The 15,330-nt window shown below is 34.9% G+C and overlaps 1 protein-coding gene across 2 annotated transcripts in view; it reads right to left on the bottom strand.

Annotated features, from left to right (window-relative positions):
* LRRK2 (leucine rich repeat kinase 2) overlaps window positions 1-15,330 on the bottom strand; it is a 244,910-nt gene that overhangs the window by 28,749 nt on the left and 200,831 nt on the right. For both annotated transcript variants that reach the window (XM_069099462.1, XM_069099463.1), the window contains exons 39-42: window positions 10,053-10,153; window positions 4,670-4,860; window positions 1,966-2,126; window positions 404-574 (exon numbers count right to left, since the gene is read on the bottom strand). In XM_069099462.1, coding sequence (XP_068955563.1) covers window positions 404-574; window positions 1,966-2,126; window positions 4,670-4,860; window positions 10,053-10,153 — 624 coding nt within the window. The remainder of the gene's footprint in view (window positions 1-403; window positions 575-1,965; window positions 2,127-4,669; window positions 4,861-10,052; window positions 10,154-15,330) is intronic.

Below are 15,330 nucleotides of genomic sequence, written 5' to 3'. Positions count from 1 at the left end.
CTGAAACGCACACCACGCTCTGAGCTGCATCCAATCAGAGCTGCAGCAGTGAGCGCGTCATCCTGTTCTTCCCCAGTGATTTGCTTGCTGGCGCCATTGAGAGCAGTGCCGCGGAGGAGAGCTGAGGCAGGACAACATAAGCCCTCCCCTGAAAATAAGCCCTCTGGTGTTTTTCTTTCCAAAAAAAATAATAAGACAGTGTCTTATTATCGGAGAAACACAGTATCTACTGAAAAACAAGCCTCCCACCCTAGGCTCCAGGTGCACTTTAGCCTAAGGGCAGGGAAGATCTTAAAAATTTACATTCCCATTACAGCAAGTCACTTAACCCCAATTGCCCTCCAAAAAGCAATAAATAAATAAATAAACAAATAGATAAATAAATAGATAAAATATTACTTACCTGGTAATCTCCCGTGTATAGCTAACTCATCAAATTCATTTGGGAATTTCAATCCTTCCAGAATTCTACCTCCTGTAGTCAAAATGTCATAAAGCAATAAGCCAAATGAATAAATATCAGCCTGTTGGTTGTAAATTACATTTCCTTTGGCAACTTCAGGTGCACGAAATCCTGAAAACAAACAAACTAGTGAAGAGCTATATTATACAGCATGAGAAGCAAAATGACATTAAAGATTAAAATTCAGAGGGAAGAATCCTAATTCTACTTGTGTTAAGTACAAACACAGAGTTCATACCTTTATCTTGGTATAATTCCATCTTTATGGCTAGTTGGTTCTCTGATACAAATCACTACCTCTCCCAGTCTTTGTAGATTGTTTTATTGAGTTGCGGTCACTGCATATGCTAGCTGAGTATCTTACACATAATAGATGACTGGTAAATGGTAGTTTGATCTAAACTTTGCCAGTCTGAGAAAACAGTCTAATATCTTTTGTCAGGACAGGTCTTTAAAGTACTATCCCACCCTTTCTAGGTTCTCTTCGGATAATATATTCCCAATTTCTTTAACTGATTTTTATATGCCAAGTTTTTACTTCCTTCCATCATTTTGGATTCTAGGTTTCTATTAATTTTTTCTATGTTTAAAATAGCTTATTTTTGCCATCATATCATACAGGTGAGTCATGCTGAGTTTGAGTCTGCAATACACTAAAACCCAGATGGTTTTTTCCACATGACCAGTATGCTGCCTAGCCATGTCTCTCTACCATGCTGTATCAGTGTAACTGATTTCTGAACCCAGTGTTGAAATTATATTTTTGTCACTATTAAATTTGGCTTTTAACCTGTTTAAATCTTTTTTGATCCCATTTCTCTCATGTAATATATTATCTATTTTACCTAATTCCAAGTGATATGTAAACTTGATAAGAAAACTATCCCTACCTCCATATAGTATGGTACAGTAGAAACTAGACTGGATTTGTAAGGAGAATACCTGGGCTGGGTATAGCTCTGCATTTACTACTTGGATGCTGTGCAACAAATCTGTTAACCTTTCTGGGCTCAGTGTCAACTGAGAGAGAGGTTTCTAATGGTGTGATACTGACCTCTGTTCAGCCTAGGATCATAAAGTCAAAGATTAAAAATTGGAAGGGGACCTTAGAGGTTTTATAATGTAACCCCTTCTTTTTACAGATGAAGAACTGTTAATTTTCTAAAAGTTCCCATCTGAGGTTATATTTTATTCTATGAAAACAGGCAGTGTGGTAATAGTAAAGAGATGGTGTGTCTTGGATTTAAACTTTAATTTTTAATTAATTATTAAAATTTAATTATTATTATTATTATTATTATCTATTTTTGATACAGGGCTGTGTGTTCCTGGGAAAATCACTTAACCACTCAGTGGTCCTAGCAGTCTCTAAGACTACAAGCTAAAGAGCTGCTGTTCTTTGGCATTTCCCTACTGGGAATTTCTTCTACAAATGAAATCACAGTCTCCTCCTTCCTTCCAAAAAATAGTTTAAAAGACATAATCTAACTTTTATGACATACCTGCTGTTCCTTCAGATGTCTTTATCCCCATTCTGCAGCAGTACTGAGCAATTCCATAATCTGCAATCTTGGCAATGATTGCAGAATTAGGATACAGGGTAAAAAGGAGTACATTATGAGGCTTCAGATCTCGGTATATAATCATCGATTCATGGAGATACCTGTTTGATAAAGAAGAAGTGAGATAGATTTTGAAAAACATTTTAAAGTTATAATAAAAGATTCCTTCATAATTAACACATTAAAATGCATATACTCGTAAAATATTCAGTGAATTGTTTTATACTGAAGTTAATTTTCAACGTTAAAAGAAGAAAGTTAGAACATGCTGGTCATTAGATTATAATATTAATTACAGCAATAAATTATGACTTGTAGATACATATTTACACATAAGTCAATGAGATTAAAATCTACAGTTAAATAAATGATTCAGTATATATTTTTGGTATCTTACAATAATTTTTTTTTTACAATATTGTACAATTAACTAAGAAGGAGAGATAAAACACTGACTATTAGTCAGAATCCAAAAAGGTCTTAACAAATGAGAAGATGGGGTTAAATCTAATGAGAATAAATTCAAAAGAAAAAAATGGAAAGTCTTCCACCTGAATGGAAAATAAACAAGTTCAAAATATGATATTGAAGAAGTCTGGTAGACAGTAGTTTGGGAGTTTAATGAGTATGACATGGCAGTCAAAAAAATTTTTTAAATGGACAGCTCAAAGGAACAAGGAGGTGATAATAAAAAAGCACCTATTAAGAGATTACTATGGGATGGCCAGGTAGCACAGCGAGTAAGAGCACCAGCTCCAGTGTCGAGATGACCTGTGGATCAAATCCAGGCTCAGACACTTATCACCCAGCCAGAAACACCTGGCCGTGTAACCTTGAGCAAGTTACTTAACCCCAATTGCTTAGGGGCATCCAGGTGGCTCAGCGAGTAAGAGCACCAGCTCCAGTGTCGGGATGACTTGGGGTTCAAATCCGGGCTCAGATACTTAGCACCACACCCAGAAATAACTGGCCATGTAACCTTGAGCAAGTTACTTAACCCCGATTGCTTTAAAAAAAAGAAAGAGATTACTATATAGGGGTGGCCAGGTGGCTCAGTGAGTAAGAGTGCCGGCCCTGGGGTTGGGAGACCTGGGATCAGTTCCAGCCTCAGACACTTAGCACCCACACAAAATAGCTGGCTGTGTAACCTTGAGCAAGTTACTTAACCCCAATTGCATAAAAAAAAGAGATTACTATTTAGCATTATGTTAAATGCTTTACAAATATTATCTCATTTGATCCTCTCAATAAACTGGGAAGTATCCTCATCTTACAGATGAGGAAACTGAGGCAAAAAGGTTAAGTGACTTGCCCAAGGACACACAGCTAATGAGTGTTTGAGTCCACATTTGAATTCAGGTCTTCCTAGCTCCAGGTCCAGAGTTCTGCACCATCTAAAAATTCAATAATCCCTGCCCTCAAGGAGCTTGTATTTCATTGAACATGTACATACATAAGTATATAAAGAATATATTAAAAATAAATATAAGGTAATTCTGAGAGTGAGAATATATATACCTAGTCTCTCCTATTATACTCTCCTTGTCTTTCTTTCTGCTTAGCAGTGCCTAGCATGTAATAGGTACTTACTAAATGCTTGTTGTTAAGGGGCCCCCTGAACATGTCTTCTTGAGTTGCCATATTTTCCAGACACACTGGACCTGAAAGATGCAGGAGGCCCTAAACACGTCCAGGGCAAAGCCCCTGCACTGAGCTGACATAATTAGTTGCTTGAATCCCGAACTGGACTCCTGTGTGTCCTTGGGAGTTAAGACAGGTGGACAATCAGACTAAGAAACTGTTTTGTGAAACCAGACTGAGAAACTGTTTTGTGCAGTTGGAACCCATGTAGATAAGCAGTAGTCTAACAGTTCCCAAAGTAAAAGAATGTCGCATTTGCTTTCTCCTCCCCTTTTCTCTTTCTCTATAAATTGCCCTTATTTCTATAGCTTAAGTACCTAAGGCTTTCCCTGTACTGCTGGGCTCCTTGGTAAAAGGAGTTCCCATATGCACATGCCTTTCTCCTGTAATATCCAGTTGCAACACATATCTCATGGACTTCTGTGTGTGTGTTTTTATTAATATTGATGATCAGCTTATATCCCAAATTAAGTTAAGAATCTTCCCTGTCCTAGCCACAGAAAATATTTCTCATTCTCAATTAAGACCATGCTTAATTAAGACTACTTTGACATCTGTTATCTCTTCTATAAAATATCTTAGAGCATTTATACAGTACTCTAAGTTTTTCAGCAATCTTGGAGGTAATTGCTACTATTATTCCTATTTTAGAGATGAGGAAACTGAGGCAGACAGAAGTTAAATGACAGATTAGGCTGGTTTTGAAATCTTTCTTATTTAAGTTCAGAGTTCTATCTATTATTCCACTGCTGTATTTATATGTGTGTATGTATCTGCACACGTATAAGTATATAAATGCATAATGAATATATTTTGTATATAAATGTACTCCACACAGATACACAAAATTAAAATTTTCTTTCTTATTTCTTTTACTTTACCAAATATTCAAGAATTCAGAAAACATCCTTCTTAAAGTCTCCTCCTATATAAACCTAAAACAGAAACTTGAGCAAAAGTTTCAAGATCCTTCCCCATTTCACTGCCAGTAAAAGTAACTTACCTTAAGCCATCAGCAACATGGAGTGCTATCCTGTGCTGGAGTGCTCTGGTTAAGCTAGCTTTGTCTCGCTGGAGCAACTGATCTAGGGAACCCTTTGAGGCTAATTCTATTACCAACATTCGGGGACGAATTCCAGCAGCAAGCAAAGATATCAGGCTAGGGTGGTGGAGATGGCAAAGCACTGCTAGCTCCTATAAATGGTAAAAAGAATCATCTGAATTAATGGAAGTGTGAGATGCACATAAATATTTATCAAAATTGCTTTTCTATACTTCTGGATATGCAGAATATTCAACAATCTATCATTTAAATGATTAAGTATAAAGTAAGTTTGAAATGAGTTGAAATTTTCTATAGAGCTTAGAAGCTCAAAATATTCTACATATACTTTTTGTACTTAAGTTAAAAATTGCTCAGTGAAAGAAGGTAGCAAATTCTTTCTTAATATACATAAAAAAAGGTAGATGATGGCTCAGGAATTAGAAATAAAAATTTAGTTAGAACTCAGGATTCCTTATTTTCCATTCAATGTTACTTTCATATGTTAGTTAATTAAGATTTCACATAAACAAGAAACTGAAGTTCTTGAAATACAAAAAATAAATTCTCAATAACCACTTGTATTTCTATGTATGATCCTCAGCCCAAATTGAAAGAATAAACTACTTGTAAAAAAAAGTGTTCAAGATAGTTAATAATTAGAGAAGTGCACATAAAAACCACTGGGAGAAATTACAGACAGCAAACTGACAAATACAGCAAAGATTTAATGTTTACATTGATGTAGGAAATGGGCAAATAAGTTCACTGCTAATATATAAATTGGTTTGAAATTTTGGATAGCAATAAGGAATTGTACAAAAAGAATTAGAAAAACATTCATATCCTTAAATTTGGCAATTCCATTTTTATGTTTATATCCTAAAAAAAATGTTGAAACAGCAAATATTCCTATTCCTAGCAGCATTACTTAAAGGAGAAAAATATTTGGAAACAAACTATGTGCCTCAATAATTAGGAAAGTTAAATTAATTGTGGCACACGATAATAACATACTGTTACTGTACTATACAGAATGATAAATACAAAGAAATATTAGAAGATGTAAATTGAATTAAATTTTTTTCTCATATGGAAAAAAGCTGGGCCAAAAGGGAAAAAAAAATCATATAGCATCAGATTTGGAAAGATGTTACTATATAACATCAAAGAATAACAAAACTCATGATTATACAGTCTTGTTCAAGGTTATACACCTGATCAGTGTTTCTTTTATCATATGGCAAATAATATGAGAGTATGGTTATACAATTATTTTTTAAACATTTATTGCTTAATTTTTTTTAGCTTTTTCATTTGATTTTAGGATATTTGGTGTTTTATTATTATTATTATTGCTTTCAATTTTACTTGTCTTCTTTGGGTTACTTGTTCATGTATTTGGACGGTTGTGTATGTCAATAGAATTTAAAGCACAAGTTATCAATAAATATGTAAGATAGTTTAAAATGAGACAGATCTTATTAAAGTCATCTTGTTAAGACTATGACACATGTGAAAAACCTATTCAAAAGTAAAATAGTAGCATAATAGCTCCCCTGTTTAAGGGGAGAAACAAACACTACTCTCTAAAAACAAAAATGAGATAAACCTTAGTAAAATCTGATATCCTGCTCTGAATAGGCATTTGTGCTGGCTGCCCAAAAAGGTCTGCCTTTTGTTTGCACTTTCCTGTGGGGAAGAAACCCTAAAATTTTACTCTGTAAATAAGAAGAAATGTAGATTTTCATTTTGAAATTTACACTATTTTTGGTGATTGTTTCTATTTTATATAATTTTAGTATCATTCCATTAATATCTATTGTTACCCTTTCTTAATTTAAATAAGAATAGACATAATTATTTTCTTTTAAAAAAAATTAATTTAGGGAGCGGCTAGGTGGCTCAATAAATAGAGCATTGGCCCTGGAGTCAGAAGGACCTGAGTTCAAATTTGGCCTCAGACACTTAACACTTACTAGCTGTGTGACCTTGGGCAAGTCACTTAACCCCAATTGCCCTGCCTTCACTTCTCAAAAAAAGCAAAAAAAAAAAATTTCTTTAATTTATTTTTCGTTTTGAACTTTCACTTCCATAAGATTTTGAGCCCCACATTTTCTCCAGGTTTCTCCCCTTCCCTTACCTCAAATTGGTGTGTAATTTGATATAGGCCCCACATATACATTCATATGGAACCTATTTTCACATTAGTCTTGTTGTAAAGAAGAAGTAGAATCAATGGGAGAAATCACGAGAAAGAAGAAACAAAAAAAAAAGAAAAAAGAGAGAGAGCAAATAATATCCTTAAATCTGTATTCACACTCCACAGTTCTTTTTCTAGATATGGTCATTTTCCATCATGAGACCTTTGGAGTTGTCTTGGATCCTTGCATTGCTAAAAAGAGATAAGTCTATCAAGGTTAGTCATTACACACTGTGGCTGTTACTGTGTACAATGTTCTCCTGGTTCTGCTCATTACACTCAGCATCAGTTCATTTAAGTCTTTCTGGGTTTTTGTGAAGTTCACTTGTTCATCATTTCTTATAGCACAATATTATTCCATTACATTAATATACCACAACTTGTTCAGTCATTCCCCAGTTCCTCTCAATTTCCAATTCTTGACCACCACAAAAAGAGCTGCAAAAAGCTATTTTTGTACATGTGGGTCCTTTTCCCATTTTAATGATCTCTTTGGGATACAGCCCAAGAAGTGGTATTGCTGAGTCAAAGGGTATGCACAGTTTTATAGCTCTTTGGGCATAGTTCCAAATTGCTTTCCAGAATGGCTGGATCAGTTCACAACTACACCACAATGCATTAGTGTTCCAATTTTCCCATTTTCTCCAACATTTATCATTTTCCTGTTTTGTCATATTAGCCAATCTGATAGGTGTGATGTGGTACCTCAGAATTATTTTGATTTGCGTTTATGTAATCAAGAGTGATTCAGAGCATTTTTTAAAATTTAACTATAGATAGCTTTAATTTCTTCTTCTCTAAACTGCCTGTTTATATCCTTTGACTATCGTTTGGGGAATGACTTGCATTCTTCTAAATTTGACTCAGTTCTCTATACATTTTAGAGATGAGGCCTTTATCAGAGACATAGGCTGCAAAAATTGTTTCCAAGCTTTCTGCTTCCCATCTAATCTTGGTTGCATTGGCTTTATTTGTACAAAAACTTTTAAATTTAAGGTAATCAAAATCATCCATTTTGCATTTCATAATGTTCTCTGTCTCTTGTTTGGTCATAAATTCTTCTGTTCTCAATAAAACTGACAGGTAAACTATACCTTGCTCTCCTACTTTGCTTATAGTGTCAGCCTTTATATCTAAATTGTATACCCATTTTGACTTTATTTTGGTATAAAGTGTAAGACGTTGGTCTATGCCAAATTTCTGCCATACTATTTTCCAGTTTTCCCAGTAGTTTTTGTTAAATAATGAGTTCCTACCCCAGAAGTTAGGCTCCTTGGGTTTATCAAACAGTAGATTACTATAGTACTTGACTACTGTGTTTTGTGTACCTAACCTATTCCAAGTGATCCACCACTCTATTTCTTAGCCAGTACCAAGTAGTTTTGATGACTGCTGCTTCAAAATACAATTTAAAATCTGGTATCACGAGGCCACTTTTCCTAGCATTTCTTTTCATTAATTCCCTTGATATTCTGGACCTTTTGTTCTTCCAGATGAATTTTGCTATTATTTTTTCTAGCTCTATAAAATAAATTTTGGGGAGTTTGACTGGTATGGAACTGAATAAGTAAATTAGGTAGAATTGTCATTTTATCATATTAGCTCAGCATACCCATGAGCAACTGATATTTTTCCAATTATTTAGATCTGACTTTATTTGTGTGAAAAGTGTTTTGTAATTGTGTTCATATAGTTTCTGGGTCTGTTTTGGTAGGCAGACTCCCAAATATTTGTAATGTATACAGTAACTTTAAATGGAATTTCTCTTTCTAATTCTTGCTGTGGGGCTTTGTAAGTAATATATAGAAATGCTGACAATTTACGTGGTTTTATCTTTTATCCCACAACTTTGCTACAGTTGTCTATTATTTCAAGTAGTTTTTTACTTGATTCTCTAGGACCCTCTATGTATACAATCATATCATCTGAAAAGAGCCATGGCTTTGTTTCTTCTTTAGCTATTCTAATTCCTTCAATTTCTTTTTCTTCTCTTTTTGCTAAAGCTAACATTTCTAGTACCATATTGAGTAACAGTGGTGATAAGGGACATTCTTATTTCACCCCCAATCTTTTTTTGGAAATGCTTCTAGTTTATCATCCACTACATATAATGTTTGCTAATAGTTTTAGAGAGATGCTACCTATTATTTTAAGGGCAATTCCATTTATTCTGATGCTTTCAAGTTGTTTTTAATAGGAATGGATGTTGTATTTTTTTCAAAAGCTTATTCTTCATCTATTGAGATAATCATATGGTTTCTGTTAATTTTGTTGTTAATATGGTCAATCATGTCGACAGTTTTTCTAATATTGAAACAACTCTGCATTCCTGTTATAAATCCTACCTGGTCATACTGTATTATTGTCAAGATAAGTTGCTGTAATCTCTTCACTAATATTTTATTTAAAACATTTGCATCTATATTCATTAGAGAAGTTGGTCTATATTCTTTTTCTCTGTTTTGATTCTCCCAGTTTAGATATCTGTGCCATATTTATATCATAAAAAGAATTTGGTAGGACTCCTTCTTTATCTATTTTTCCAAACAGTCCATATAGTATTGGAATTAATTGTTCTTTAAATGTTTGATAGAATTCACTTGTAAATACATCTGGCCCTGGAGATTTTTTCCTAGGGAGTTCATTGATGGCTTGTTCAATTTCTTTTTTTGAAATGGTGTTATTTAAGTACTATATTTTCTTTTCTGTTAATCTGGGAAATTTATATTTCTAAAATATACATCCATTTTGCTCAGATTGTCAAATTTATTGACATACAGTTGGGCAAAATATTTTCCAATCATTGTTTTAATTCCCTTTTCACTGGTGGTGAATTCACCCAATTCATTTTTGATGCTGGTAATTTGGTTTTCTTCTTTCTTTATTTTTAAACAAAATTAACCAAAGGTTTGATCTATTTTATTGATTTTTTCATAAAAACAGCTCTTAGTTTTACTTATTAGCCCAACTGTTTTATTAATTTCAATTTTATTAATCTCTCCTTTGGTTTTCAGCATTTCTAATTTGGTATTTAATTGGGGATTTTTAATTTGTTCTTTATCCAGTTTTCATAATTATTTTCTAAGTGGCAAAATGGCATCTATCTTTAAATGAAAGATCAAAAAAGGCAAAATTTCATACTTGTCTTAATAGTCGAAGTGATGTATGTTTATTAAAAATCTTCACAGCTACTTCTTCTCCTTTATAGGATGCTCGATAAACGGATCCAAAACCACCATCACCTTTTGTAAAAATATAAAATACTTTTAGTATCATAATAAAATATAGTACAATCAATCTTATTTCTAGTAAATTCTGTTTGTTTTTTCTATGATCTCTCTTTAGTTGGCTCCTGGGAAATTTGGCATTTCCCAAGATTTTTTATGCCTTTAGTCTATTAATGTTTCTTCTATACTTTTCCTTATCTACTCCCATGATTTCATCTAACATTTCAAATTCAACATTCAACAAAAATTTCAATTTTCAGCTAACATCTTAGATCCAACAAATTTATTAAATACTATAGTATATAAGACACTATTTAGTACTGAGATAAGTTATAAAGACAGCTATAATGTACAATACTCTATAAGCATATTAGAGAGGTACAATGAAAAGAATTATGTAAAATCTAAGGAGAAAGATCACTGCTAATTCAGGGTATCAGGGAAGATTTCACTAAGAAGACAGCAATTGTGTTGAGCTTCAAAGGATGGACAGGCAATTTAACAGGCAAAGAGGAAGAAGGGGACAAGGAGAGGGAACAATGTGATTTAAAAACATGGGGATAATTTTTTTTAAGACATTCAGTGCTGAGAGAGAGAAGGCAGAGAGAAAAGGATTTAGTTTAGTTGGAGTATAAATTGCATGAAGAAAGTAATGAAATAAGGTTAAAAAATTAGTATTGATATACATCATGGAACACTGAATAGGAGGCAGATGAAGGTTTTTGAGTACAGAAGTGATATGACTAGATTTATACATAAGAAACATTATTCTGGCAGTTTCTCTGAAGGATAGCTTGAAAGAGGAAGAGGAAAGAGAATGTAGGAAAACCTATCATGAAGCATGCTTCAAGGGGCGGCTAGGTGGCACAGTGAATAGAGCACCGGTCCTAGAGTCAGGAGGACCTGAGTTCAAATACGGCCTCAGACACTTAACACTAGCTGTGTGACCTTGGGCAAGTCATTCAACCCCAACTGCCCTCCAAAAAGCAAAAAAAAAAGAAGAAGAAGAAGCATGCTTCAGTTCAGGTTGCTGTTGAGTAGTAACAAAGGACTACACTGGGGTTGTGGGAAAAAAATAGACAGGAGAGCCTTCTGAGGGGGTATTACCAAACAAGATTTGGTTACTGAAAATAGATGACAGCAAGATAAGGATCAAAGATAACAACAATATTTTGAACATGAGGGGCTGAATGCTGGGATAGGATGGGAAAAGAGTAAATTTTGGGGGAAATATAAACCATTTCATATATGTTAAGTTTTAGGCACATATAAAACATTCAAATGTAAATGTCTTACACAATCTGGAGTTCCAAAAGGAAAGCAGGAAGAGAAATAGAAATTTGGGAATAATTTCATAGATGTCACTGCTAAAAACATGAGATTGAATGAGATTGCCAGATAAGAGCATAAAGGTGTAAAGATAAAGAAAGGTGAGCCAAAATTATGTTGCATAATATACCTATATTAAGGGATCAACAAGAACATGGAATGAAGGAAGAAGATGGAGATCAGTCATTTTGTAAGGCAGAGGATAAAAAGTTACAGCAAATGAGGATGAGGACTGAAAAAGCATGTGGATTTCTTGGTTAGTAAGCTAGTGATGAACTTTGAGAGCAGTTTAAGTAAATAAATAGAATGGGTTAGTGGGAGTGGAATAGGAGCTAGCTGAGGATGGGATGAAGAGAGAATGGGTAGTGAGAAATATGTAGTCATGGGATGTAGATGACCCTTTTCCAGTGAAAAGAAGATAACAAGTATCAAGAGAAAAAGTGTGCTTTGAGGGACTTTTGAACATAACTATAAGCATATGGCAGGAAGCCAGCAGAGCAGAGGCATGGAAAAGGAAGGAAAAGGAGAGAGCAGGAAGGAAGGAAGCAAGTTTTTATTAAGCACTTACTCTTGGCCAGGCACTATTTGCAAGGTACTTTACAAATTTCATCTCATTTGATCTCATAATAATCCTGAAAGATAGGTTCTTGACCAGAGATTAAGTGACTTGCCCACAGTAGTGTCTGAGGTCACAACTGAATTCAGGTCTTCCTGACTCCAGGCCTAAGCATCTATCCACTATACCAACTAGCTACCTAGTAGATTCAGAAAAGTCTTTTTTTTTTAACTGATGACAACTGAAAATGTTTGTAGGTATATAGGAAGGAACCAGTAAAGAAGGGATTAAAGATACATGAAAGAAAAAAAAATAGCCCCTTCTCTTTCTGTTGAGGGGTAGCACTATTTTGCTGGTCATTCAAGTTTGCCACTTAGGAATCATTCTGACTTTTCATTCTCACCCATTTCCCATATATAATAAGTTACCTAAGAGCACCAGCCCCAGTGTCAGGAGACCCGGGATCAGTTCCAGCCTCAGATACTTGGCACCCACACAAAATAACTGGCCATGTAACCTTGAGCAAGTTACTTAACCCCAATTGCTTTAAAAAAAATGTTACCAAGACTACTAAATTCTACCTTCATGATATATCTCTTATCCATTCCCTTCTCTCTATTGATGTAACCACCCTATTTCAGGCCTTCTTCACCTCTTGGTTGGATTATTATAATGGACAGAGAAATACTGTTCTCATTCTTGCAGGCCCAACATGGAGCCATCCTTCTTCTGACACTTTCCTAAACACTGTTTTCCACTTCCAGACTCTCCCCTTGCCACCATTACTCAAAAAATATTCTCCGTCTTTGAGGCTTTTTCTATCTTTATTTATCATCCAATCCAGATCGAGTGGCTATTATCTGTTAGCCCAAGATCATTCTCTTCCTTGACATTACTATCTCACTATATGTTCTACTCCTATGAAAAAGAGTTTTGAATTTTCTTTAACTAACCATAAACTCCTAATTGTAACTCTCCTTATGCCTCACTCTTCTTAAATGCATTCTTTGTTCTCATTGTGATCTCAATTCATTCAATATTTTCCTGTCCGGCTACACAAATATTAATTTTGTTCCCTTCCCAAACTATGCTCCATTGTTACCCACTTCAACTTCTGTCTGTTCTGTTTCTCCACTGACTTGGATTAATTCTATCATCCACTTCTATGTGCTACTGAATGGAACTAAAATAAATAATAAATCTACATAGTCTACTATAAACTTGTTATCCATTCTCAATAGGGCCCTTATTTAGGCAAGCAGTTTTTTTTGCCCTTTCCTAAGTTGATTCTCCACGCGACTGTTCAAACCTTTTCTTCTGAAGTCTCCCACATCAAGCCCTTCCCCAATATGTCCTACTCCCTGAAAATTTACTAAGAAAACAGGCTGCTATGAAAATTTGCTAAGAAAACTTTTTCTCTTCTCTCTACACCTAATAACTTCTTGAATCTTCCAGAACCCTAAAGGATTTCCTCTACATACAAAAGTTGTTTTCCTCTATATTTTTCCCAAACTGCCTGAAATCCTGAAATGCACAAGTGGTCCCACAGATGCAAGCGGCTAGAAGTTGTGCAAGACTCTTTTAAAGGTAGAAAAACAACTGGAATGGTGGCCAGAGAAACAGAGAGGGACAGTTTGGTACAGAAAGTTCTAAGTATGGTAAGAGAGATAAAAGAGAATAAAAGAAAATTAGACTGATAAACACCAATCCAGGAATGCTGGCAAAGCTAAGTGATAATGGTTCATGGTTCCAGAACTGAAAGAGGACTGGGAGAATAGAAAAGAAGGGACAGGCACACACATAATGATGATGACGGCAGCATTTATGTAACACTTTAAGGTTTACAAAGTGCTTTACAAATATTACTGCATTTTTTCTTCATATCACAACTCAGGCACTATTATATTCCCATTTTACGAATGAGGAAGCTGGGGCAGACAATTAAATGATTTGTTCAGAGTCACATGGCTATTAAGTATCTGGGGCTAGATCTGAACTCAGGTCTTCCTGACTTCACATTCAACACTCTATCAACTGTATCACCAAGATGGCACCAAGAAGAGCTCCTAACTGGTGTATACCAACCCAAATCTCTCCAATTCTAATCCATCTTCTGCCCTGATAACAAAGAGATTTTTCTATAGCATAGGTTTGACCATGTCATTTTCCTAGTCAAAAAAAGCCCAGTATTTCCTTAATACCTCTAGAAAAATTATTAACTCTTCTGGCTTTTAATGTCCTTAACAGCCAGGTCCCAGACTACCTTTCCAATATATATCACTCAATTTTCTTGATCTTCCTGTTTATTAATTGCATTACCACTTTCCTGATTCTAAAACTTTGAAATTCTGAAAGCAATTCAAGAAATCTGGATTTTTCTCTTGCTTTCGTCATCCGAACAATGCCAAGTCTTACACTTTATTGTGAGACGTACTTAAATTTGTCTCTTCCTATAAATTGCCACCATCCTAATTTAGGCTTTTACCATTCATTTGATGCCAACACAAGTGCAATAACTTTCTGTTTCCAAGTCCTCCCCCCAATATAATCTATTCTGTGAGCCACTTCAAGACAACAAGGTAATCTTAAAATGAATAAAATAATATTTTGATCTTGTCACTCCTCTGGATCCAAACACCCTCAGTTGCTCCCTAAAGCCAAATACTGCCCAAATTCCATAGTAGGTATTTTAACATTCAGTACAATCTAAAGAAACTTCTTTCTAGCTTTCTCTCTCACCATTCCCCTAAAGGTACCTACTGCTCTGGCTTAATTGGATTATTTACCATTTGCAGTGAACATCTTGCTCTTTTATATGTCTTTATATTTGTTTAGGGGCAGCTAGGTGGCACAGTAGATAGAGTGCCAAGCCTAAGTTAGGAAGACTTATCTTCCTGAGTTCAAATGTGGCATCAGACCCTAGCTGTGTGACCCTGGGCAAGTCACTTTTCCCTGTTTGCCTCAGTTTCCTCATCTGTAGAATGAGCTGGAGAAGGAAATGCAAACCACTCCAGGATCTTTGTCAATGGGGTCACACAAAGGGTCAGACATGACTGAAAAATTACTGAACAATAACTAAATATTTGCTTAGACTTTTCCTTCTCCCTATAAATTATTTCCTCTCTAAACTATGCTGTCAAAGTCTTAGTAGACCTCCAATGCCCAGGTCAAATGTTACATCCACTTCCAACTCAAAGTAATCTTTCTCTCCTCTGAATTCCTATAATTCCTTATTCAGGGCACTCTTCAGAACTGCATATATACAATGTCTTGTATTTCAGTTAAGTACATCCACTAGAGGGCAGGG

Source organism: Petaurus breviceps, unplaced genomic scaffold, assembly GCF_028583685.1.
Source record: "Petaurus breviceps papuanus isolate PSGF00001 unplaced genomic scaffold, PetGlider_PUasm1.0 379, whole genome shotgun sequence".
In the NCBI taxonomy this organism is placed as follows: domain Eukaryota; kingdom Metazoa; phylum Chordata; class Mammalia; order Diprotodontia; family Petauridae; genus Petaurus; species Petaurus breviceps.
The sequence above is the reverse complement of the archived record's forward strand: the minus strand, read 5'-3'. Positions and strand labels throughout refer to the sequence as shown.